Here is a 27,037-nt window from a genome sequence, read left to right as displayed (position 1 = left end):
CCCCTCCCTTCTCCCCGGGCTCAGCTCTGCTCCCCATCTCTCCCCCTCCTCCCCCAGCAGCGCAGGGGCAGGGGATGGGGGTCGCAGCCAGCTCCTGCTCCTTCCTTCTCGGGAGGTGGGGTGAGCACCGCACATCCCTCCCCTGCTCCCCGGGGCTCCCCTCTCACTGCAGACAGGCCTCCAGGAACCTTCTCCACGGTGAGTCCTCCCCATGGACTACAGCCATTCCCATGCGGCTCTGGCGTGGGTCCCCCCTGCGTGTTCCAGTCCTCCCAGCGCCAAACTGCAACAGTGGGGGCTGCTTCTTCCCTCAGAGTCCCGGCCTACTTTAAGCTCAGATGCCTGTCCTAGAGTGGGCTCCTCTACAGGTTTCAGATTGGCCTCTGCTTCACCGTGGACCTCCATGGGTAGCTGGGGGGGGGGGGGGAGGGGGGGCGCCCTGCCATCTCCCCACGGGATACAGGCATCTCTGCTCCGGCACATCTCCCCCACATCCTTCTCCTTCCTTCCGCTGACTGTGGTGTTCGTCCTTGTCCCAACTCCTCCTCGCAAGTCCCAACCCCACTCTCAGGTTCCTCTTCTTAAATACGTTATCACAGAGGTGCAGCCACCATCACTGATGGGCTCAGCCCTGGCCAGAGGTGGGTCCGATACGGAGCACCAAAAACCCCACCACAGAAACCCAGCACACCTGGGAGGGGGAGCAAAAGGTGAGGAGCTAGGCATCCTGGCAGGGTTTGAGCTCCTTGTTCACAAACTCACTGAGGGAGTGAGATGGTGATTGCTGCTGCTTGAATAGTCAGCATCTCCTTCTTGGCAGTGCTGCCCTGCACATCTGACTGCACCCGTGACACAGGGACAGCCCTTCCTTTCCGGGGCTCTGTCACTGGCAAAGTGGGCAGTGGAACCACAGCTATATTGCTGTTCCCAAGAATCTGCTGCCAGAAGCAAGTGCCTGCTGTGTTTTCGCCTAGAGAAAGCCCACGAGGAAAATGTAACTCACACAGTAAATCCATGATACTGGGGCTAGAAGTCTTCTAGTGCCCGTGCCAGCACACTTGGAGCCGTCTGAGGTATGTCCATCTCACAGCACATGACACTGCTGTTGTAACAGCTATTTCTTGTTCAGCGGTGGACAGTGCCAGTACTTCAACGAGGCCCTGGAGCAGAACATACAGAGTTGATGTATTTACAGCTCTTAGGAACTCGCAGTTCCCTGCAAGTGGAAAATTCATGTTATTCTGTGTGTTTTACACGGTTTCAATGCTGAAAGAAATTAGAACCCTTCCTTCCCTTTTACAGCTACATCAAGTCTTTACTATTTTATATGTATCCTTTTACTGATGATTTTCTTTACAGAGCTATCCAGCATAAAAAGACCAAAAAAAAAAAAAAAAAGGAGAATACTCTCAAATCACGTTTTATTTTATGAGGAAAGAAGGCTGGTCTGTGTTTTATGGGATGGGTTTCGAGAAGGAAAGTTACACCGTGTGCGGGTTAAAGGAGGGCATTTGCACTTATAAGGGTCAGGATGGGAACTGAGGCACTCGAGAGGGATAATGGCAAATGAGAAATGGAATTAGCAGAGCCCAGGCGGTGCAGAAGAGTGACAGGTGATGAGTCACACCGGCAGGAGGAGCGGAGAGCAGAGCCTTACAATGAGGACACGGGCTTCAAAAGCCGTGCGGATGAGAATTCGGACTCGGGGATGGGTCTGAAAGTGTGGGTGGAGAGAGGGGAAAGGAGAGGTGGGATATATGAGCTCTGATCCTGAGAAGATATATCGTTCAGTAGGTTTAGCAGATCACAGGTAATGCCTGCATATATTCAGCCACTGTAATAAAACAGCTACGTGCACGTGCCACATGATCTGAAATACAACTGTGTGCAAAAATAAGTGTTCCCTGCCACATAATCTGTAGTATACAAAACTCTAGTAATATATAATACCCATGTGATCTCTTTTAGCTAGACTTTTTCAAAATGGTGAGGTTAAAATTGGCACCACACAGCTATGAGTGTAATTTAGTCATTTAACAAATAGTTTCTGCTTATTTAACTTGAAGCTACTATCAGAGATTTAGGAAACGACCGATAAATCTAGGCAGTGGTTCTGCTGCTGTCCCCCACTGGTTGGGAATGCGCCAGTAGCAGAACTGGCACTTTAATTCATCCTGCCAATGAAGATGGGCTGCCCGTAGCACAGCAGGCTGTGCACCAGGGAGGCGAGAGTGCAGACCCACCTTGTCCCACCACCTCTTCGCTGGCAGCAGCAACTCTGAGCGGAGGCATGAGAACCTGGAGGTTTCAACACCTGAAAGAGATGCAGTGAGACCCAGCAGAACTTGAGTATGAGAGCCCTGATTCATGATCAAGAGCTGTGCCTCCATAAGCTACACCCCACACCTCAGCCGAGCCACCCCAACTGTCCACGTGTATAGCATTTGCAGTGTTATGTCTTAAGTGCTTGAGTTAAAAATAAACAGCATTATGGATATAAAATCTCAAGTCATGCTGATTTAGAATGCATGATTGGCACTTTATAAAGCTCTACAGTGACTTATAAATAATAGCATCTCTCCTGCCACTTATCTGGTGAGAAGTCTCCTGTAGGAGAGGTGACACAGCAGTAGGGAAGCTGCTGGTAGTTTAAGACGGGCCAAAGTGGGTAACAGAGGTATTTGGGGTGTTACTTTGCATCTCCCTGTGCCACCACAACCCTCACACGCACATAGCTTGATAAATTTGTGCTGTGGAGCTATAGTTCCAATGTGACTTTTTAATGTCTACTCAAACAACATTAGCTTTTCTGTCATGTTTTACAATGTAAAAATTTTGGCGAAAATGTCAGCAGGATGGTATCTTTAATCATATTTATTGATTGACCTCAAAAGGCTCAGTGCAATTTAACTGGAACCCCTCAATGCAACCAGGGTCAGGTTCAGTCAGTACCTATTCCTAGCACTGCTCAGAGCCCCAGTTTCAGAGTACCTTTTTTTTTCTCATGTCCTTGAAACCACTTGACTTCCCTGATACTTCTCTTTCAGCCCCTCCTTATTACAGCTAATACAATATGCTACGTAGCTAGAAATGGTTACTCATAGCTAATATGAGGGTTTAATAGGTAATACCTAGAACAGAAAATACATCTGCTCTCCAATAACATCTGCAGTTTGCTGTTCTCATGGTCCCCATGAACTGATGGGACCATTCAAAAATCCTGTGCAGGTATTACTATGTGCAGGTATCATTAATCCTACTTTTTTTTTTTTAATATATTTTTTATTTATTTTTTCTTGCACTGCAGTTAGAAGCTAAATGGAGGTCCCACAAGCCTGCCTCATGAAATCACCAGGAAGATTTTCGGGACAGCAAATTCAAGACGCCGACTCTGCAGTCAGCGGGAGCCCAGCAGCTGGCTGCCATGGCCCCAGGCGCTAGAGCGAACACCAGGCGAAGGGGGTTTCTGTAGGACACCCCACGCAGGTGACAGCTCTGGTATGGGGTCCAGGAGGAGAAACCGAGGGCACGAGTGGGGAGAGCTGGTGGCCTCAGCACAGCCCGCTGTAGGAAGGCACAGCCCGTCTCCCGAATCCCCAAATCCGGCCGCCCCTGAGGGACACCTTCTCAGTCCCTCCTCACACCTGGAGTTTGTCCCAGAAGCCGGGTCAGCACCATCGGGAGCGGTGCAGGACGGAGGAGAAGCCGCCCCCCGCGCCCCGCTTGGCCACTGTGGGCACCCGCGGGTGTTCGTGTGAGCGGCCACAAGCGGAGGGCTGGCTGCGAAGGCGCCGGGCAACGGGCTCTGCCCCGGAGGACCCACACAAAAAAGCTTCGTCCACCCCACGCGGCCCCAGCCCCGGCCTCTGCCGCCGGCCTCGCGTGGGGCTGCGGTCGGGGCGCCCCCTCAGCGGGGAGCCGCGGGGCGGGGAAATGGCGGCGCCTGAGGCGGCCGCTCTCCCGCGGGACGCGGGGGCTGGGGGGGGGGGGGGGGGGGAGGCGAGCGCGGCCGTGTGTCTGCGTGACGGGGCGGGGGGGGGGGGAAGAGGTGTGCGTGCGTGAGGCGGGGACGCGCGAAGCGTGGATTGTCCGTGCGTGGGCGCGCGTGTCCGTGCCGCGGGGTGAAGCGGCTGGGGGCGGAGGGGGGGTGGTGGTGTTGAACTCAGCCGCCTGCGCTGGGGCTGAGCTCGGGAGAGGCGGGCAGCGCGCGGCGGGGCGCGCGGTGCCGGTGCTCGCCCTGTGGGTGCGTGGGGGTGGGGGGGTGTGAGCGCGGGGCGGCGCGGCGTGGGGTGGGGGGGGGGGGGGGGGGGGGGGGGGGGCGCAGGGGCGGGCCAGCGGCAGCGGTGCTGCTGGCCGCGGTCCAGCCCGGCGCACTAATACAGCCTGGCGGCTCCCGCCTGACTGACGCCGGCCGGGGCTGCTGCTGCTGCCGCCGCCGCCGCCGCCGCTGCCGCTGCGCCCTGGCCTCGCCGCCGCCCCGCAGCTGCAGCCCCGCTCCCGCCCGACGCGCGCGGAGACCCCCGCACCCGGTGGCAGGTAAGAGCCGCGTCCCGGGAAAAGGAGGGGTGGCGGCGGCGGTGGGGGGGGGGGGGGGGGAGCCAGGAGGGACAGTCCCGCCACCGCCCCTCGAAACTTCCCGCCCGGGTTTGCTCCGCATCCTTCCCCGCGTCGCGGAGCGGCGGCGGTGGGCCGCAGCGACACCCCCCCCCCCGCTCCCCGGGCCGGGCAGCGACCCACCCCCCCCCCCCCCCGCTCCTCGGCCGGTGTCCCCGCGGCTGCCGGCCCGGGCCCCGCTGCGCTGGGGCGGGGGGCGGGCGGGGGGGGCTGCGGCTGCGGCGGCGGCCGGGGCGGCAGCGAGATGAGACAAACCGACGCCAGGACTGCAAGCGAAAGGAGGAGCGCGGGGAGGGAAAAAGAAAAAACAAAAAAACAAAAAAAAACCCAACAAAACCCAAAACATTTTTATGGATGGCTAGACGCTGACAAGTCTTCCCGCTGTTAGGATTTCTTTCCTTCTCGTTTAAGTAGGAGAAAAAAAATAAAAAAAAAACACCCAACAAAACCCCACATGACACGTTTGGAAATGCTTTTTCTTTCAGAGTTTATTTTCTGTTCAAGAAATCTCACTCCTGGACACGCTCCCTAGCAAAACGGAGCAGAATCGCTGGCATTTGGGTTTGTATTCCAGCTACAAACGGGGACTATCTTTTTTTTTTTTTTGGTTCTGGAGTTAAAACGTTACTTGCTAGCAAGTAACCAACATTTCCAAAAACAATAGCCCTCGATATGGCAAATTATGGTTTATTGTAATTTTATCTCCATGCTCAGGCAGCTCTAAGTGGAGGGAATTCAAAGTTCAGCTCATCTGTAACAATTCAGATATTGTGCAGTAACTTTGTGTTGTTGTACTTTGATTTTATGGGTAAATTTATTTGATGCTGGCCAGGTCTGCCTTGAAAGAGGCATTAGTGGGAATAAATGACACGTACATGGAGCTGCATGCGCACATGCACACACACACGTGCACTGTTAATCACTTGCATTTATAAATTAGTGAAAAGAATTTTCAGCCCAGAATGGTCAGCTTTTCGGTGAATGAGCTGTCCCTTGGCAGAAGTGGGAAATGATACGCATAGCTTGGGAATGTATTCGAGTTTGTGGTGGTTTGGGAAAGACCCTGCAGATAACACAAGTTTCAGTACTTTGTATCTCCAGTGTGTGGAAATGTGTGTCTTTCTATGTGCATGTATTTGTGCAGTAGGAGTAATCTCATCTTCAGGAGTATAAGCTGAAGAAATCGCTGCAAAATTCTTCCCCTCAGCAGTGGTAGGACAAATGTCATCACTCAAACCAACCTCATCTGTTTTAATCCAGCCAGACAACTCCCTTCTTTCGGATTTGATAAGTACCAGTGTCTGGCTGGATCGTGTTTGCTTCCTGTTAGATTTTAAAGCAGAGGCTGGAGATGTTTGTGGGTTTTTTTTGTTTTTGTTTTTGTTTTTTTTTTGGTGGTTGTTTGTTTGTTTGTTTTGGTTTGGTTTTGTTGTTGGTGGTTTGTTTTTTTTTTTTTTTTAATATTGAGTTAATTTGACATAATAGCTAAAATAAATGTGCCCCAAAATATATTTGAAGTGAGTTGTATCAAGAATATCTTGTATTATATTTACTGAGTTTGGCAGTAATTCCCATTCTTGTCTGTCCTTTGTGATGGAGTTAAAAACATTTTTTTTTCACTTTGTTAACTTGCACAGAAGCTGATAAGCAGTAATTCTGCAAAAATGTCTGGAATAAGGGTCAAGTGTATTTTATCATGAATCCTTATCGTAGTCAGGATTTGTAAATTGATATGAGTTTGAGATAGAAGCTTTTATTTGTGTGCAGCAACTGAAATGAATACGCACAAAGCTGTCAACTGCACAACTTTCTGAAGAAGTTGAGTATTAATATTTTATTAACACACTTGCCCAAGGCTAAGAGGCATGCACACACGTGCCAAATATCTGTAAAAGGTGGGGGGGTGTGTAGAGGAACTGGGTAGCACCTGAGGTTTGGAAGCTGCTCTCACAGAAACTGGTAGTAGTGCCCCATGTTGTTTTCAGTGGGTACAAGATGAGGCCTTTCTAAAACAGGAGCGTAGAAGTGTCAGTATAATGTATTGCGTAACATCTGGACAGTTAATCCTCCTTTCTCTCCTTTTATTCTTTAACAGACTTTCTGCATCTCACATTTGAATCCCTGGCTATCTGCTGTTATCAGCCCGGGAGATAGTGTGTCATGTAATCCTCCCTCCTGAATGCTAAAGTGCAGTAATTTTGATGGCCAGGCTAATCTGTCTCTATAAAGTTTTATTTTTCCATTGTTAAATTCAAAGGACAATGACTACTAATTACAAGTGACCTCTAACCAAAACACTAGGTAGAGTTTATCACGGGTTCTGATACTGGCTAACAGTAATTCCAGCATGAGCAGGAGCAGGCACCCCGTTTCAAAGAAACTTAACAGAATAAGAGGAGCCAGAAGGGAATAATATATATGCTCTGCATATATATAAAATATATATATAATTTGTCTGCTGCAAAAAATATAGTGAAAGGTTGCAGAGATTCCGTTTGCTGTGCGATATACCCCTTACAAATATGAAGTACAGGGATGGGGAAGAAATAAAAAAAAAAAAAAATCATAAATATTTGAACTGAAAACAGCACAGCAAAAACATACATAGGAAAGGTTGTTCTGGTAGACTGCCTGGTTTCCTGCTGCAGGCAGGTATAAAGAATCATTAGTGTTATTGTACATTAACAGCAAAAGATAGCAATAACAATGACAATTTGAGAGAATCATTGCTGTCCTATTACTGTCTTTGAGGACATTTGTTGTAAGGCAGCATTAGACTCTGAATACATTATAATAAAATTAATTTTTGAAAAATATCCCAGATTATTTCCCATTTTATATTTTGTCTATAATGTTTGAATGGTTAATACTGTGGGAATTTTACAGATGAAGAGGTGAATTAAATAGTCAAGGGCCCTCTGTTACAGCAGCTGAAAACCTTGCTGTGCTTTTGCAGATGAGCGGATCTAATAGACTGCGGGATCAGAGCCCAGACTGAGAGCCTGACTAATACATGTATGTGTTTAAATCGAAGCAGGTGAAACGTTATCTGCCCAAGTTTTGTGCAGATACCTGTGATTTTTTGACAGATCATTCCATAGGACCACTTGCAGGTTTCTGCAAGAACTATTGCAACATCTTAGACAGATGTAAGGTTGAGCAGTTTGTTTTGAGGTTCAGGTCCTCTGGACAAGGGCACAGCAAGGACGCGGTGGAGCGGAGTGGAGTCGATTTCCCAGTTTATGCAGTCGCCCCTACATGGAAACACAAAACAAAACAGAAGAGGAAAATCTGATAATTGATTTATGTTTTTCTGAGACAGCATTAAGATCAAGGCGTGTTTCTGACCGGGAGGAGGAATGCCTTATCTTTCCCACATCCTTCTCTCCAGAACTTGTTTCCTTCCCCCTCTTTCCTTGTCAGTAGCATCACCATCCTTCCCTCTGCCAAACTTAGCATCATCTTTGCCTATTCTGTTTCCTCAGAGGTCTTGGTACTCCCAGATATCTCTTGACACTTTTTCTTCATGTTACGTCTTACATTCCTCCTTCCTTTTGTTTGCAGCTGCCAAAGCATTAGTCCACATTGTGGCAATCTTCCAGCTTCATACTGCAACCTCCCGTTTCCCAACAAGCTCTTTTCTCCCACCTACGTTGTGCTCCCAGTCAGCACGACCCCTGCCAAAATCCTGCGTCTTTTGCTTTTCTTTCTGGAACGTCTCCATGCAGACTCCTGTTCTGGAGTCTCTCTGTACGCCTGGTCTTTGTTTAGGCTTTGAAAATGTTCCCCACTTACAGAGTTCCCCAGAACTATTGGCCTCAAATTCGTCCTTCACTGAAAAGAGAAATAAGGAGGAAAGAAGATTAACAGACCCTTGGGTCATTACAGTTTGTTCTGCTTCAGTCTTCCTTTTACCCTCATTACCTGGCTACAGTAGGAGCCGGATCGGCCATTTCTTGGTAACGGTTATTCTGTGTTTGTTTGGTCTGGTGGTGTACTCGGTCATGCAGCTATGCTGGGAAGAACAGCAGGCAGGGAGCTGGCGGTGGAAGTACCCTTTCCAGAAAGTGGCGTCTGCTAATCGCAAAGCTCTGTGTAATGAAGAATCCTTTATAATGCAAACAACCCTGCTACTGAGGTCAATACATTTCAACAATACCTAATCTTTTTTCTGGTGTGTTTTCTTGCCTTGCCTTTCCTTAACAAAAAATCCTTTTTTTTTTTTTTTTTTTTTTTAAGCGTTTCTGTGCAGCGTTTTTCATCAGGAGAATTCATAGTGCTTTACAAAGTCATCCCCATCCCAGTACCTGTATGACAGATGCAGAAATCGAGGCACCTGAGGGAAAGCCATTTACCCAGAGGCCAGTGGCACCATGCGGTCCCACACACTGCCCAGTAGGTACAGAAGTGACTGGAGGCAGAAGCAGTTCATGTCGCTTTTCAAGACTCCCTTATGGTTACTTGCTGGCCTGGCCTATCCAAACCTACTTGTCTCTGTCAGATTACTCTTACCCAGCTGCCAACGTGCAGTTTCTTACCCTGCAGCACATATGAGGTAGCTAATTTATCTCTCTCTCATCAACAGATCTTGAATTACTTCATGAAGGGCATGAGGCCTCCACAGGGACATCTAGAGTAGAGAAACCAAAATTCATTCCTGTGCGAGGCAGCAGCCCACGGCTCCCATGCCTGCCCTGCTGCGTGTCCTACGAGACTGATGCTGGGACCAAGGCTTCTTGGTGGTAACCTGCTTGGGACTCTTGGGCTGCAGGGGCTGCGTGGGGCAGAGCCGAGTGCTAGGAGGGGAGAGGAAGGGGAGAATCATCCCTGGAAAGATGTTGTATTCTTTGGACTCCTAGGGTGGTTTTGCAGAAGAGAGATATCTTTCTTTTAAAGATTCAGGGCCCTAGTTCTGCCTTTTGCTCAGTGTTTCCTGAAGCTGGTTGTTAGCATAGCATGTCATCTTACATGCTAAAGAGAATCCAGCCCTTGTTTTATATTCCTAGGCTCAAATGTAGGCATAGGAAGCCTGTTTAATCTCGTAAGCAAGTGTTCTGGTTTACAGAGAAGCTGAGCACCCACATCTTCAGCTGAAGTCACTGGGAATGGCCAGCCATCTCCTCCTTTCCCCCCCACAGGAGAGAACTAGATAGACAAGTTCTCACTCCTTTTGTTCTTAGTCCTGTTGTTGTGAAATAACTTCCATAGGGAGTCCAAACATATCCAGGTATTTTTGATGGAAAATGCCTCAGTGGTGTTGCTTGGGAGCATTGGCCCATTGTTCAAAACAATTCCTGCCACTGAATCAGATCTTTAAATGGATAAAACACACTAATATTAGTGCTTACCTGTCTTCCACACTCTTGTTTTCTGCAGTTCTCCAAGACGTAGGCCCTCTGGATGTTCCACCCTTCCTCCCCCCTGCAGGGTTTCACAAGCCACCGAGGGCTCAATTAGCACAGATTACTGCGGATGTTCATGCAGGAGAACCTATATGTCAATCTTATTGCATTAGCAATTTCCCACATTGATGCACAATGAAAGCCTTTTAGGAAAAACAGATTTGAATGTGATATGGTTTGAACACAATGAAATGCTAATGTGATTCCATGGAAAACTGCTAACATAATGTATATGGAAAGCCTTTTGTGTGTGAAACGTATCCCCCCCATATGCACTTGTCCAGGCTTTCTCACCTGGGAGGAAGGAGAGGTAGCGGGCAGTAGTGCTGCTGCCTCTCCAGGCCTGCTGTCAGTCAGAGAGGAAGCACTTCTGGAAGTTCTTCCTTTTGAGCATTTTATTGATGATCTCGATGGTCTATTGACCTATATTTCACTTGCCAAGCTGTGTGATGCTAAATCTTCTGCAAAATATGCCTACTGTGTTAACACCGTAACGGAGTAAGTAGCCCTTCAGGCAGACCTCTCAGATGTCTCTGTCTGTCTGGGACCGTGGGTGTTAAGCAGGGAGCCTCTGTGCCAGGCTGCAGCTGGGAGCGTGACTGGGGGTGCCCAGGCAGCACTGGGGTGCTTAGGGGCAACAGACTCCCCAGCAAACGCCCTCTGTCACAGGTTATCTCTGACTTCGGGGCATTAGATACCTGGCACAACTAGGCAGCAGATGTCAAAAGCATGAGATGCAGTCCTTGCATGGGGAGAACCAGGCAGCAGAGTTTCCATCGCCAGGATCAGGCCTCGTAGATCTGCTCGTGGGAGCCAGCCTCCCGTGGGTTCTGTGTGTTCCCCCGGGAAACGGAGGTGCTGAACCTCACCCAGCTGGCCCTCAGGTCTCCTGTTAGGTTGATGGGATGTGCTGCCATACAACATGAGAACATTTGCCTTATCCTTTTCCCCTGTGTACACTGTAAATGTACAACCAGCACTCCGAAAGTGCATACCTTTCTAAACAGCTTTAAGACACTGAACTTTAAGGATAGGTTCCCATCAGACTTGAGTGCCACATCCTTGGTGAAGTAATTGTTCTTCAGATGTATCCTTATTCACAACATTCTTAATGTCTAACTCTAAGCAAATCCTTTTCCTAAAATGGGTATTTGGGAATGGCTCCAAGAATGCCAGTGATTGATAACGAGGATTATAGGATCTGATTAGCGTGGATATAAACTTCAGGCCAGCAATGAAACTGAAATTCTTTTCTAGTCCCCTTCTTCCTTTGCAAAGAGTTTGTTCTGGAGGCACTTGGCTGCATGCTTTGTATTAGAGACAAGTCAGCGTTTATTTTAAAATCAGGAATTCTATTTTTTGAGTATTTCCAACTGTTCCATTTTTAGAAACACGGATGGGCTTTGCTACAGTTTCTCTGGGAATGGTGGGTATGTGAGGAATGCAGGACCGACTGTCTATAAAATGGGGATAACCAGAGCCGTGAGAAGACATTTTGGCTCCCCGGGGCAGGTTGATGTGCCTCCCCGTCATGTCCCACTGCCTCCTGCCTTCTACCACAAGTAATGTCTTTGGAGCTCCCCCATGGCACGTGTGCTCCTCAGCCTCTGGCTCTGCGGGAGGAAGGCAGCTGAGAGAGGGGCTCTTCCTCAGAGCTGCTGGTCTGAGCCTGAGCAAGGCAGCCGCAGGAAGGGATGAGGCAGGGGCTGGGTGAATTGCTCTTCCTTCTGCCTGCAGGGAGCAGGGCGTGGGGCGGAGGAGAGGATGTGTCCCTGTGGGATTTCATCTCTGAAACTTCGGTGTGGCCCAGCCAGGGAACACAGTGCAGTTCACTCTGTATAAACATCACAGTCACTGGTTTCCTTTAAAAATTAATACCGAGGAAGGAAGTGCAGTCAAAGAGAGATCATAGCTATAAATTGGTCCGCTTTCTTATTTTTGCACAAACTTTGGTTGCGGTAATTTTGTGGGGTGCCTTCAGATATTTTGGGAGATTCTTAAAGGCAAAAATTGGTGAGAACATCTAACCCTCTGGCTTGGGCTTAACCTGAGCAGCAGGATGTGAGTAACCCAGGAGCCAAAGCCAGCGTAGCCGTGTTAGCCTAGTGCTGCACCTGAAGAGAGGGGCTGTTTTGTTTGGTCATAGTAGGGGACATAGGCTCAGAAGGGCTCATCTCAAGGGGTTTTCTAGTCCTTCCTTCCTCCCCAAGGCCAGCAGAGTTACTGCTGCAGAAAGCTCTGTAATCTGCGCTCAGAGACCTCCAGGGGCAGTAACTATCCCAACACACAGCTATCCTATTTATATGTTCTCCCTGATTCTTCAAGTGGACATGAAAGACAGATTGCCTCTATTCTACTTGCAACAGCCTTTTGCACTTTAGTGTGCTGTTACCGTGTCCGTGCCCCTCTGTTCTCCCCATCTTAAGTCACACTAATGAAGCTTTGCTGAAGCATCTATTTATGTGCTTACCCAGAGCAGTCCCACTGTAGGAATTGGTTCATCCCTTCCCAGTCAGGCATCATGGGCATACCAGAAGTGAACTGGGTACTTAATTTTCTTTTGTGATGGAATTTATGCCCCTTAAACACATTCGCAAGTTTTTGGCCTGTGGAAATGTGTGTAGCTGTGTTTAGGCATGCAATTTATATACTTGAACCTTTCTGTCTTTATATCAAATGAGGTGTTATTCCTGTCAAGAGTAGCTGAATGACGCTGAATAGATGAGGTAAGATTTGAGTGATTCCACAAGCTCAGCGAAACTATTTGAATGTCATAGATTTTTAGGCACTGGCATCAAATGTTATCCTTATTTAATCTGGGAGGCAGTGAGTTCAGTGAAGACTCCACAGTGTGGACGAGTGGTTGGAGAGGCATGAAGCATTGTGAGATTTGCTCTTTGATATTGATGGCTCCACATAAAGTTCAATGTAGAAGGGCTTTCAGAACAAACTTGGACAAAAAGGAAGAAGATGAGTTTCAGAAGTTTGCATTATTCATTTAAGCTTATAGGAATAAACAATGAGCTGTTGCCAGGGCTGTGTGAAACATGGATAAATTTGAGTCTCAAGTACTCTGCCTTCTATCATTGCAGCTGTTTTCAATTGGAGCAGTCCAGGGTCAAACCAGGAAGAAATTTAGTTTCTTAATTAAAAAAAAAAAAAAAAAAAAGAACAACCTTCTTTACATCCCATTTAATTAAAACCTTGGGTGTCAGGTTCTGTGGTTGTGAAAAAAACTTGGTAACATTGTAATGAATAATTCATTCACTGTATTTTGTTGGGTGCAAAAGACAGTGGTTTCAGATAGGTTCATAACAGTACCCTTGTCTGGCAGGTCCTGAGCAAAGGAAGCCTTGGGGGATCTCAAATGATATCGTGGGTGCCACGAGTGGAACATGAGTCTTTTCAAGTGATTTACATGCATCAAGAGTAACATGTGGCAACGGTTCCCAAGCTGTGAGCTGGTTACTGGAGCGGCAGCAGCAGTAGCTGTGCAGCTCAGGTGTGAGCTTCCACGCCGCTCTTCCGAAGTGAATGCGTGTGTGAAACCTCTCCTGCCCAGCTCTGCCTGCAAAACCCTGCTGCCAGGATTGGTGCTTCAGGCTTAGAGTGTGGGAGCAGGCTCAGGGCAAGGTTGGTGAGGTTCCTTGCTCATTTGAGGCCCAAGAATTTGTAAACACGCTTTTGTTTGTTTAGGTATTTATGTATTTTAAGATTCTTTCACCTGCTAAAGTGCGGAAGATCCCCATAGTGAGTGGCGGTGCTGACTGAAATCTGGGAAGTTCTTTGCCCACCCTGGGTGCACACTGGCTGCTGCCAGCTCGGCCCATTTGAAACCAAATCAAGACTTGATTACCCTGAGAAAACTCACGTGCTTCTCCCTTCTGTTGCAGGTAGAAGTAACCGAATCAGCGCTAGATAAAAATAACTAACCAAGTGCATGTTCACGGCGTTCCTCTTTACATTGTTTGACTGAAATAATTTTATCCTTTCCAACTCTGTTGTGATTTAGTCACCAAGCGGCAGACTTCCAGCTATAATTGTCTCACTACTCCCATTTTCTCGCTGCATGCGTCTCCAAGAACTGCACAGCTTATGTCTAGACGACTCTCTGAGAAATCTCCCTCTGTGGCCTTACTTAGCTGCTGCAGTGACACCGAGACTGGTGATGTCAGCCGTTTTTGAGACAGATAGCCACTCCTCTCACGGCCCCGTTCCCAAGGCAGGCGCTCTGAGGGGAGGCAGCGTCTTGGGGCTTTATTCCGAGACCAGACACATACACACATTTGCATACACCTGTGCTTACACCCACCGTCACACATGTGCTTTTGAGGGAGGCTGGACGCAGTTTCTTTACACAGTTGTGTTTTAAGCCTGTCTCCATGAGAATCCATGCTAAAGTTTTCCTTTTTGACTTCTGCGTAAAGCTTAGAGCGAAATGTAACGAGGACTGGTACAGTTCCCTTGCTGCGCCCGTGGGAATGGAATTAGAGGGAACTTCATTGCCGTGTTGGCCTGCACAGACATTCTGCTGAGGGGTGATGCGAGTCTTTCCCAACACAGTGGATCCTTTTTGCATTAAATTAAACGAAAATTTCCCAAAATCTTTCCATAATGGAGGTGTCAGCATGCTGCCATGTGAGACACAGAAGAGGGCACGTTTAATTTCCATGAGCTCTGGAACCTCTCTTAATGACTTCAGCAGGAGCTGTCTCCAGTTAGGAAACCGTAAGCCCACAATGTTGGTGTTTCATCTGCTTTTCTCTGCTTTTGGTGTGTCAGGCTCTTTAGTAGCACAGTGGAAATTACTGCACTGAAGTTCCTGGAGGAACACATTTCTCCTGCTGACCTGAGGACCCACAGGCTAATTCTACACTGGAGGGTGAAAAATGGGTTTAGGAGTAGGAGAAAGTATCCTAGTCCCTTACACTTTGTGTCCATGTTGCTGGGTTTTAGCCTAGCAGTCATTTAGACTTGAGGTGAGACTCATCTCACTCAGCATTAGCTGTATGCAGTGCCTGATTTTGCTAATTTTCTTCTAGATGTTTACTTTGAGGTGAAATGGTCTATGCCATGTACACATGTGTTTTTCTCAAGTAGGTATTTAGGGACTTGAGTGTGAGTAGGTCAGATATGAGTGTCAGCAATTTGGGCATGTTTATGTGGCCAACTCTACTGAAAGGCTACTTCTGTACTAATAATAAACATGCCTGGTACTGTTCTTGGCCTTGAGGCCAACTGGGATGGAGAGGCTTACTTCCATGCAATGTCCATCTCACCCTCCAAAACAGGGTGGCTCTGTGCAGACTTCTTATTGGGAGTGACTCCTGGTCCCTGCTAACTCTTGAACTGTGCACTAGAGTTATATGGGAGAGTGCTACTGGCACAGACCAAAGCCATTCCAGATACAGTGGTAATAATTTATGCTGTAGATAATCAAGTTCTCGTACTGATAAATGTTCCCCAGTGCTAGTTTAGCCATAGCTAAGGTAGGCACCCTATGTTTAAGGAGAATGAAGCCAGTGAACTGGGCTGAAGCATTTCCAGTCCCACCTTCTCCTGCAGACCACAGAAATGGAAGGGTGGGTCCATGCTCATGTGCCGTATGTCTTCTGCCTCTTCCTTAAAGCAAGCTTCAGACCTTAGGCTAAACTCAGTGATGGAATAAAGGTTTATAGCATGCGAGACTGACCGTGTTTGGTGTTGACCAGTCACTTACCTGACAGATAGACAAAGCTTTCCTTGTAGTCCCAGAGGAGGGAATCATGTTAGGAATGTATCCTGAATGATGCCTGACTCATACTCACGATAGCACATCATACTGTTGCTGAGGGAGACAGAAGTGACCAGACCAGAACTTCTATTATGGTACGGCCCAGTGCTTGATACGTGTGATCTGCATATGGATCAAAACTGTTAACGCTTCCCTCCCCACTGCCACTCTAAAGCAATAAGCATTGAGAAACATGATGGATCATCAGCACAGAAAATACATCAAACAGGGTTTGGAAACATTTCAATGTTGGAAGTTTCCAGCTGGGTAGGCAAGTTGCCTGTTACAAAAGGCATACAGCTTAAGAAACTGCTGTCCTGAAAGGCTGTTAAAATTAAATTGTGAATTGCCATCTCTATCACTGCAGCCATGGAGGAGAGTGGCTGCCTACGTATTTCATAGTGGAGTATCTAAGCCTAGCAACACAAGGCTTAGTCTGCTGAATAGTACGCAGTAATATGTGATTTAATAACATTAAACTAAGATGTTCTGATAATAATATTATTTGAAAGCTGTTTAGTTTATTTAATACCATTTATATTTTGTATGTCAGTTGAATTTGGGGAAAAAAATATTTTAGAAGAAACTGGGGAGACCGTGGTAGGAAATTGTGCAATGTACTTATCTGAGACCACATCACATGGTCTGCAAAGCACGGCTTTTGCTTTTATACACACAGTCTTGGCGACTCTCCCACTAGCAACAATAGTGCTCAGACTCATACTGATGTCACTGTTGAGTTATTTAATTTGACTGAACGAGATTAATGTGTTTATTTAAAACCTTGGTCAAAATGGAAAAGAAAATCTCGGGACAATACTTTTACGTGAACATGTATGTTTTCATATCTGATGATTGTAACGTTGCATTAACTTATCAGGAGCAGTTGTTTACACATGCTAACACCCGGGAGACCCCCTCAGATAAGAAGCATGAGCCATTTTCCCTCTCAGCCTGGAGCAGAGAAGTTTGCACTGCTACTGGTCCTGTGGGCTTTCATCCCAGGCTCTTCTCGCTTCCTGTTGCTGCTTTCAGGGCTGATCCACAGGGATCCTGGCATTGTTTCATTTTCTCACACGAGGATGGGGTTTGGTGCTGCCAAGAAATAACAGCAGTGTGGCGATGGATCCTCCACATGTTCTCACCAGGATAGTGAGGGACAGACACCTCCACTGCACGGGATGCCTAGATGGGGCTGGTGCTGGGCTCTGTAGGTTGAGCCTGCTCCCACAAAGACTGGAGACTGCCTGGCTAAATGTTATCCACATTATGTTTTACAAGCAGCTTGAGGGTTTTTTCCTGTGATAAATCATTCTGAACTTACTTCATTCTCACATGTACCCTCTACGCGTTTGGAATAGACTTCGGTTTTGACTAGGAGGCATTAGTAACTCTCCAGTTAAATGCTCCAGGTCATTGGATTGTTACTAAGAGTGGGGAAAACATCTGGAATCTGAAGTTTCTCTTGGCCTGGTGGGACAAGTTCGAGCGTTCTGTGGAATCGATCATCCATTGATCACTGAATGGCTCGAGTGAGGGGATTTCTGCTATGCTCTGTCAAGAGCTTGACAGCTGAGGACAACTGGACATAGACACAGATTGATAATGTAGAAATGGCATAGGCCAGAGCCCAATGCTGTGGTGGCTGCCTGAAGCAAGGTGTGCCTGCCCTTCCTTCCAGTTTTGTAGTCCCTCTGCTCATATTTTCATGCAGCCTCCTGTTCACTGGTGCTTGGAATATGAATCTCATGGAGGAATAGCAGCTGCTGCTGGGGCTTGTGACATGCCAAAGAGTCACTTTTATACATTCTCTTCTGTGGGGCCAAGTACTTCCATCTCCCTAGCTCTGTGGAATGCGTTTTGGAAATTTGAGCCGCTGCCCTCATCACTGCTGCTCTCATGGAAGAAGGGAAAAAGTGCCTTATGTTTACATGTATCTGCACTTCTCAGGGTGCTGGGCATCTTAAAGGGTAATGCTGTAGGGCAGAGGAATGGGCACGAGAACAAAACAGAGGGCTAGGAGGAAAACATCTCTAAGCGGTCATTGGTCCTCAGCAAACACTGAACGTTGTCTAAGCGGCTCTGATGCCCTGGACCAGGTGTGCTTACCTTGTAGCATGCTCCAGAGCTGTGTGGTATCAGACTATGCTGAGGAACCAGTCTTAAGGATTGGCCTCCTGTCTCAGTATGTTGTGCCTGTGCCTGTACTCTGTGTCCCCAGATGCCCTTTGAACTCTTACAAGAGCTGTACATTTAAGGAAACTGCAGAATAATACGGTTTATGAAGCCCTGCTGCTCCCGACACCAGGCGGTATATGTCTGCCTCCTCAGTGGCTGCATATAAGCAGTGCTGAGGACTATGTCCAGGTCTTTACTGGTGGGGGGCAAGAAGGACCCAAGTCATCCCACAGGGGTGGAGTAGGGCAGTCATGGAGCGGCTTCTCTGGAGGCATCGGTTTAGAAGCTGCCCCCACCTCCTGCTTTATGTGCCATCTGTATAATCCAGACCTTTGGACTTGGTATGCATAGGGGGGCCATGACGTATATTTAAAGCAGTAAATAGCTTGACGTACAGGGACCTTTTTTCTCAGAGTTGTAGTCTGTGGAAATACGTCATTTTCAGCTAAAATTAGACTGGCTTCAGCTACATTAAAAAAAAAAAAAAAAAAAAAACAACAACAACAACAAAAAAAAAAAACCCTCAGGAACTAAACTCTGTTGGACTTTGTCAGATGTAGCAACTCCTAGCAGAAATAACTCAGGATCCATCCAGCATAAACTGTGTGCAGAAGTCTGTGATTTTCGTTCAAAGAACTGTGAACTGTTAGAGCAAAGCAGACTGGTTAGGCAAGCAAGGTATTTTTCTTGCATGTCAGAAAATGTAAATAAGCTTAGAGAATAGTGATAGATCTTTTAAAGATACCAAATGAAGTCTGGGAGAAGTTGAATTTTAAATTAATTTTGCAGTTAATACTGTACAACTCCTGACAGTAGAGTGAGATTGGAGGGGCAGAGAGGGCGTTGAAATCAGAGAAATATTCTACTAATTGCTTCCATAAAAGTTAACATTACAGATTTAATTTTGTAGGAGATGCTTGAACTGACCCTACAGCTATCACCATAAAAAAAAAGGTACATTTTCTTTTGTAGTAAATATAACCCCAACCCTGAAACTATTTGCCTAGTGCATTAAACTCTAAGCACAAGTTGAAGTGACTGGACACTTAATGCTTTCTGAGGTCCAAATCTAAAATGTGTGGAGGGTAGTGGGGAGAAGAGGCTTGGACCCAAAATAAACAGCAAAAAACAAACAGAAAACCATTGAAAATTAAATGCACATTTTGAATCATTTATCTTTCAGAAGATTTTATTAAAGGAACAATGAAGGGAGTGTGTGAAGCCTAACTAAGTATTGTGTTGTTATTCCAGGCTTCATCAGCAGTTTCTTGATGTTTGGAAAGTTCTGAGGCCCACCCTGTTGGACTACTTGTAACCAGTGCCTAAGACTACAAAAACGTATGTGTGGAAGAACCTTTTCTTGAAGGAAGTGTCCGACTCAATATTGTGGAAATTCCGTGGAAGCCTTGCAAGGCAGGAGAGCAGTTTGTGCTTCCGTTGACGCTCGTGTGTAATCTCTGCTTCTTATGCACTCCAGCACCCCTATCAGTTCTCTGTTCTCCTTCACCAGCCCTGCAGTGAAAAGGCTGCTGGGCTGGAAACAAGGAGATGAAGAGGAAAAGTGGGCAGAAAAAGCTGTTGATTCCTTGGTGAAGAAGTTAAAGAAGAAAAAAGGTGCCATGGAAGAACTGGAAAGGGCTCTGAGCTGTCCGGGTCAGCCCAGTAAATGTGTCACGATCCCACGTTCCTTGGATGGGAGGCTGCAGGTCTCTCACCGCAAGGGGCTTCCCCATGTCATATACTGCAGAGTGTGGCGCTGGCCTGATTTACAGTCTCACCATGAGTTGAAACCACTGGAATGCTGTGAGTTCCCGTTTGGCTCAAAACAGAAAGAAGTGTGCATTAACCCCTACCATTACCGGCGGGTGGAAACCCCAGGTAATTATATCATCTACAAATGTTTCACATCTCTCTGTTAGCTCTCCCACCGGCAGGTCTAGGCTTGGTGCATCCTACCGAGTTGTGCTCTGAAATCTGAAAAGGCAGGCTCTGTTTGACGGGGGGGACCCTGGGTCTTTCCCTGCCTGGTGGTTTCACGGCTCCGGCAGCCAGCAGTAAGAAGGGAGTAAGGCCCCGTGGGGCCTGCGTGGGGTCTGCACCCATCGGACCCCCAGGGGCACCCGGGTCTTGTCCAGGGTGCTGAAAGCGAGCCTGGTCTCCACGGGCCTGGGTGCTGGCCACCCTCCCAACCCTCCCCGTGCAAACTCATGTCCATTTGCATGAAGTCAAAGCACCATCCTAGACTTACCACTCTGGCTAGATTTATGTTTCATTGTCTGAAAACCAACGATCGGCTCATTAATCCACAGGAACAGTGTGTGTCACTACCTCTCTGTCTAAAGATTAGAGTTGCAGTAAGTTTATTTTGCTGTGGATATGAAACCCAGGCAGCTGATTCTTCCTGAAGTGCCTGGTGGCCTGCCTTGGGTGGGATTTACATAACTAAATGGATAGTTTATGTGAAATAAATCCCACAAGTTCCCATAAAACTTTGAATTTTTCCAGTGATGATCCTCTTTAGACTGGATTTGGTCAGCACTGAAAACTTATGATCTCACTGAAGGGTCGTTTAATTGGGCCTTTTGTCAACGAAACAGCTGTTAAAAAATGATAGTGTTCAATACTGACTTCTATAGGGATCTTAGAAAGCAGGGCTGGCAGAGATGTTGAGGAGTCATCCTGTTCTCCTCTGCCCCCACTCCCAAACCAAAACAAATTACCAGGTACATTCCTGACAGATCTTTTTCTAATGAGCTCTAAAAATCCCATGTGATAGAGGCTCCGCAACCTCCCCAGGCAAGTGAATCTATTCCTTTGCTATCCTTACAGCTCAAAATGATTTCTAATGTCTAACCTAGCTCTCCCTTGCTGCCAAAAATCACAGTAATTTAATTTACTAATGGATATGGTTGGTAAGTATATACTTATTATTCTGTGATTGCTCTTTGTCTGGCATGAACTTTACTCTGAGGTGACATTAGGATCAGATAAGTGAACTATGGGATGTTTCTTTTCACACAGATGAAATAAGCGAAAGACATTTGTTAACATTTGTTAAACAACAGGGGCTGCTCCCTTTTCTGATAGTCCTTCAACTGCAGCAGAGCTGTCAGTTTGAAGTTGTATTTCAACTGCTGTAAACATTGTCACAACTAAAATTTTACAGCTGCAGTGAGTGGTGCTTGTTGTCAGCGGTTTTTAGTGGAAAGAGCTGATCTCCTGCCTTGCTAAAGTAAACTCTTCAAGAATCTAAGACAAGATGATCATAAAATATCTAAATTTGTGTATCTTTCTCTTTGAAAGCTGCAGTCTTTAGCATCTTCTCATTTCTTCTGGTGTAACTCTGGTGTAGCTAATGGCGTCTCCTCAGCGTGGTAACTGACAGCACTGCACAGTGCTGTTTTCAGCCCCAGTCTTCTGATCTGTGCAGTACCAGCTAGCAAACACTAGTACTGGGATATTCCAGCAGCTACCAGAGCTTGTTGTTCTGACCCTGAAACTCAGAAGGTTTCAGCTGCGAACACGTCTCTGTCGTTTGTCTGTGCACCAAACTGGCTACATCTCTGCTAGTCAGTGAGTCAGTACAGCTGAATTGGTAGCGTGCTCCCAGGCACAGCTTTGACCCATGTGGACTTGCATGGACTAGCAGTTCTCAGGGTGCAGGGGTTAGCCCACAGCAGGGACTTGGGGAAGTTTGGATGTGACCACCTTGTTTTTGAGGTGGAAGAGAGTGCAACTGCAACAATGCAAGTTGTGCTGTGCCCATTCTTCACAGGACCCAGGAATTGTTCTTGGGCTGTTGTATTCACCCCTACCGCCCTTCTTATGGGGACAGCTTAGAAGCTGAAGCTCACAAGCGAGTTATCTCCCTACTAAAGATGGGGTGCAGCAAGGAGTACAACCTACTCAGGTGTGCTGGGGCAGTGACAAGAGAGAGCTTACACTACTGCAAGTGGCAGCAGTGCAGCTCCAGGCCAGAAGCAGTTAGCAAGCAGTGCTGCAAGGTGGTGAGGCAAGAGAAGAAATGAGCTTCAGGAGAAAGTGGTAGCCGTGAGATCACCACAGAAAAGGCTGGGAGCGATTGATATAGTTGCTAGTGTGTTTAAACAGCAGTCCTCTCTTAACTACAGGAAATCTTCTGCATCTTGGCTGTTGATGATTTTAAGCTCATGTGAGATTTTGTGAGTCTCATCCTCTGGAGCTAAAGAATCCGCCCATTAAATTAGTCAGCAGTGCCTTTTTTTGTAATCCACAAGCCAGTATTATTTTCATACGAATGTCCATCCTTTTGGGGCTCACTTTCTATAACTGCAGTCTCTCTTGCTGAGTTAACCACTCTGTGACAAGACCTGTTAACTTTTATTCAGAATGAATGAGTTTTGTCAAAGATGGGACTCACCCTTTCTGTAATGGCCTGGCAGATCCTTAAACCTCTGTTACTTAGGGAGCATCTTTAAGCTCTGATTTGAGATTCAGGGGTTTCATTGCCTCTGTCGTGTCCTCAGACTTCCCAGCCACATCCTAGTCTATGCTGGCCAATACTGCACAGATGACACATGGCTTTTATTCCTGCTACCAGTGTCGCCAGCAGATTTCTTCTCGGGTCTGCTGAGCAGCAGGTGCCATTTAGAAAAAAGCAGCAAATGTTTCCTGAGGGGATAGGCCACCCAGCCTAAAGGAGATAGGTATGGTGGTTAGGCTCTGCCTCCCCCTTCATTGTTTTGCCTTGAAGAGCTGGTCAAAAGTCTGAATGGTTTGTTGTTAGGAGAAGCAGCAGTCTCAAAAATACAGAAGCTGCGTAAACATGTACCCTGTTATTTTTAAATTAGATCATTCATGTGTAGCTATTGCAAATTCTAGTGTGCACCACTGGTGTAAACAGCTGGTGCCTAAATGAGCTTTTGACTTGGACTAGCGGATTGCTTTTGTCAAGCCCAAGTGGGACTAAGATGTGGTAGCTTCCCAGTTGGAAGACCACCTGATGATCTCACTGTTGGCCATGTATTTGGTGTTTGTGAATGGTCATGGATATGGGGAACAGATGAATCTCACTGGAGAGGAGGTCTCCAAAGATAGTAAACTGCAAAGGTGGACTGATGTGTGAGAAATTGTAGTGGAGATGTTGTACTTGGAACTAAACTGTGAGGCAGATAGTTTGCTTGCTGGCATCTGAAGTCATAGGCTCTGAGCACCGTGAGGCTTCCAGGAAGAAGTGTTGCAGCTAAAGGGAACAGGAGAAAGCCTAGTGCAGGAAAGGCAAGTGGCAGAACTTGGGACATGATGATATTTGTATTCAGTTGAACAAAGATCATCAACATTTTGGCATGCATAGAAGAAAGTGTCCACCGCTGGCTCAGTGGAGAATAGCAAGTAGAAGAAAAGGACCCCACTAAGTGGAGACAGGCAGATTGTGAGGACAGACAGGTCCCAGTGCACTCAGTCACTCAGTTTCATGCCTCTGGTCATACTTCCTTCAGAGTGGTTGAGCCCTGGAGAGTGACATCTGTTACTAAAAGAATGAGGAGAACAAGGCCCTCTGGGGAATTTTTAGCCACAAACAAGAAAATCTCTGAATTTCTCACCACCACAGAGGCTTTATCCTCTAGGCAGCCACAGAGCAGTCAGTGGAAAGATTGAGCGAGGTGGCAAAAACTGTACAGCAGAGCAGAAATTAAGAATACCCTGGTCAGAGCTGGGAAGGAGTTCAAGGCTTGAAAATTCCTCTTGCTGACTCATTCCGGGCGAGTCAAAGGCTTTCTCTGGCAAGTGCTGTTCACACATTGAGATTCTCAGCTTTCATTTAGAGAAGGAGCTGCACTGAGTTCTCACAGGGCTGAAGAAAGCCGCTTCCTTCGCGGTGGTACCCGCAGCGAGGTGCCAGCCTCCCTACACTGCACGGTGTTGCTGTTGCACAGCTGTCCCTTGCTCGGCACCTCTGCTGGGTGCAAAGGGATCACTAGTTCCCTGTTTTCTAAGGCTGCTTGGTCAGAGCTGTCTGAGCAGCAGCAGACCTGGCAAGCATCATGGCAGTTTCATGGAGCAGCAGAGGAAAGCTCCAGAAGCAGCAGCTCTTCTCCAGAAGCAGCCCTCTTCGGAGGGATCACCAAAACCACATCTGCAGTGGTGGTACTGGTCTTGTCTCAATATGGAGCAGATGAACTGAGCAATAAAAGAGTCTGTTTCTCCCCACTGGCTATGAAGAGATTTTTGGGGGACTGGGCAATGCATCTCAGATGTGAATACCTGTATTGCCTGTATGAGTCCTACCTGGAGAGTCTAGGAAATCCAAAAAGCTAAAGAAGTAGTAAAGAAGCAGAAATACCTTTCTCTGCCAAAGAACTTAAGCGGGTGGTAACAAAATCTTCATCCCACGAGTAGGGGCATATCAGAAGCAGAAGGAAAGAAAGTAGTTTCCAGAGCACCATCCTTTTGCTGGACAGAAACTAATTAGAAATGCACTGGGCCAGAGAAGGGATTACATACAGTCTCTTAACAGGTATCCCAGTGCCTGTGTTTCCAGGCAGGTAAGAAGATAACTTCTGCAGTGAACCCCTTGTCATCAGTCCAATCTTTTACATGTTTTTAGGGCTCAGTTCTTCATTTCATGGGTGACTGGCAAAATCCCAAATGGTATATGCCAGTGGGTAGACAGGAGCACAGTTTAGCCCTGGCCTAGCTGCAGTATAGTGCTACATCAAGCAAGAAGCTGTAAACCTGATGTTGGTACCAGGCACTCGTCCTCCTCCTCTTGCTTAAACTGCCCCAGCTCTCCAAGCAATCGATGTGCACGGAGGGTGCACTCCAGGAAAGGTGTTCCTACAGCCTCTTCTCATGCACATGTTTTGAATTATCTATGTATTATTTACTTTATAGCAATTATTCCACTCTTTCATTAAGCTGGATAAATGAGAGTTCACTGTAATTAAAAGGTGTTAGCTAACCTACCTAAAAAGAATTGGCCTTACCTAGGCAGAGCTTTTGGGCCCAAACAATATGTTAAAACACGTTCAAACCATATATTCCTGTCAGCATTTATAACCAAGAGTGCACATTGCTATTTGTTTCCGTAAGCTTGTAAGGATAGGCTAAAAGATTACGTGCTGCTGGGTTTTAGTCCAGAGGAACTCTGGGCACTAGGTCAATCAATGCAAGCCTGCTGAATTGCTCCTGGTGTTGGGACAATTCATCCTTGTCACAACAACTCAAATTGCCTCCTTATCTTCTCTGGTGGCTTTTAGCTCTGCACGATAGCAACTGGGGATTCATTCTCCCTAGCAGTGTTTAAGGCCTTAACTAAGATAATTAGGCACTATGTGAGCTAGTAACTGTTAGAGAAGTCTTGGGGTACATGAATTGCCCATTGTAGGTGCTCTTCTCCCCCCAAAGACTACGGGGACCCAGTTAGAGCCTCCAGTTGAACTCCCATATGCAGAACTATTTAGCAAGCCTCTGTGTTTCAGCCTAGGAGCTGCCTCTTCATGGGTAACTCAGGTTTTTTAAAGTGTTTCGACTCGAGTTCTACTCTCGCTCCTTATATGCCAGAATCCAAAATAACTTGGGTCAACTTTAGATTTCTTAATGCAGCTGTGCTGTTACCAGCACTAAAAATATGAGAGGTAAGTGAAGACAGTTTGTGAAGAGAGGCAGTATCTTCTAGTAGATCAGTTTTTACATGGATGAATTTGGATTTCAGTTTTCTGACCTGCGTTTTTCATGTCTTAACTACCAACCACTGACATTTGCTTCCTCATGCTAGATCTTTTCTAACTATATTGCAAGAGCTAAATTAATATTGCTGCAATATTTGAATTGCCATTTACATTTTCTTTTAAAGATCCCACTGTCTGGCTGGCAGCATTTTCAAGTACCTGAAAACATTTTAAATCTGGTGTCTAGCTTCAGGTCTGTGCTTCCTTTTGCCCATCTGTAAACGTTGGTAGTAAAATACACAGTGTTTTGTGGAGCACTATTAATTGTTACTAGACTTGGCTGTGGTTTTGGCAAATCCTGGTGATAATATTTAGCAAACTCCCGACATGCTCAGTCTTGAAGGAAGGAAGAAATAGGCAATTTTGAGAGGGAGAAATGTGTCGCTCGCATTTCTGTAAGGGCTGTGTGCTTATGCCACACCTGTGAATTTTATGGTACCTTGCTCAAGTCAGGAATAAGTCCATATTTTGCATATGGAATTGCTGCGACTGGCTGCATATCTGAAAAAAAAAAAGGTCTAAGAATCAGTTTTTGATTCTTGTTTTTGGACAGGTTTGTTGCTCTTCAATGACCTGTATATAGACAGCAGTATTGGGGCAGCATATCTGAAAAAAAAAGGTCTAAGAATCAGTTTTTGATTCTTGTTTTTGGACAGGTTTGTTGCTCTTCAATGACTTGTATATAGACAGCAGTATTGGGGCAGCATGGAATATGCCTCTTTTTAACTTACAAAGAGATACACTTTCAAGAGTGCAGTTTTAACCAGATTTTTTCTGTTCTTGTTTTTATTTTCAGTCCTACCTCCTGTACTTGTTCCAAGACACAGCGAGTTTAACCCTCACCTCAGCCTTCTCGCCAAGTTTCGAAACACTTCTCTGCACAGCGAGCCGCTGATGCCGCACAATGCCACCTATCCTGAGTCTTTCCAGCATCCTCCATGCACCCCTTTTCCATCATCACCCAGCCACATGTTCTCCCAGTCGCCTAACAGCATCAGCTACCCCAACTCACCAGGAAGCTCTTCTGGACCTGGAAGTCCCTATCAGCTCACAGGTAAGAATGAGCTTTCAGACATCCCACCCGAGGCAGTCATGGTTCTTGCCAGGGCCTGGGGTCAGGTGCCAGTTTGGTGTGCTCCCTCAGGATGTAGCCACAGATTGAACTGTTGGACAGAATGGATTTGGAACATGATTTCTTGTGACTGTCCTAGTATTGTCTCCCAGTCCTTCTGGGTGCTTAAGGGCCTAAGAGTTGTAGTCATCCCACTCCTAGAAGTACCTGGATTTCATGATTACTGTAAGGGCAAAGTTGAGGAGAGGAGCAGGTGTGCTAGACTACCTTCTGCCTAAAGTACATACAA

The 27,037-nt window shown here is 46.8% G+C and overlaps 1 protein-coding gene across 4 annotated transcripts in view; it reads left to right on the top strand.

Moving 5' to 3' along the window:
* The first annotated feature begins 4,443 nt into the window (after positions 1–4,443).
* The window catches only part of SMAD9 (SMAD family member 9), a 38,116-nt gene continuing 15,522 nt past the window's right edge, over positions 4,444–27,037 (top strand). For 3 of the 4 annotated variants that reach the window (XM_042793000.1, XM_042793001.1, XM_042792998.1), the window contains exons 1-4: positions 4,492–4,536; positions 5,100–5,175; positions 19,219–19,845; positions 26,473–26,730. In XM_042793000.1, the coding sequence (XP_042648934.1) occupies positions 19,434–19,845; positions 26,473–26,730 (670 nt within the window). In that variant the 5' untranslated portion in view covers positions 4,492–4,536; positions 5,100–5,175; positions 19,219–19,433. Of the gene's footprint in view, positions 4,537–5,099; positions 5,176–19,218; positions 19,846–26,472; positions 26,731–27,037 lie in introns of all 4 variants that reach the window. The other variant, XM_042792999.1, reaches the window with a different exon arrangement.

This window comes from Tyto alba, unplaced genomic scaffold (assembly GCF_018691265.1).
Source record: "Tyto alba isolate M040663 unplaced genomic scaffold, T.alba_DEE_v4.0 Super-Scaffold_2, whole genome shotgun sequence".
NCBI lineage: Eukaryota > Metazoa > Chordata > Aves > Strigiformes > Tytonidae > Tyto > Tyto alba.
Note: the sequence above shows the minus strand (reverse complement) of the source record. Positions and strands in the feature narration are given on the sequence as shown.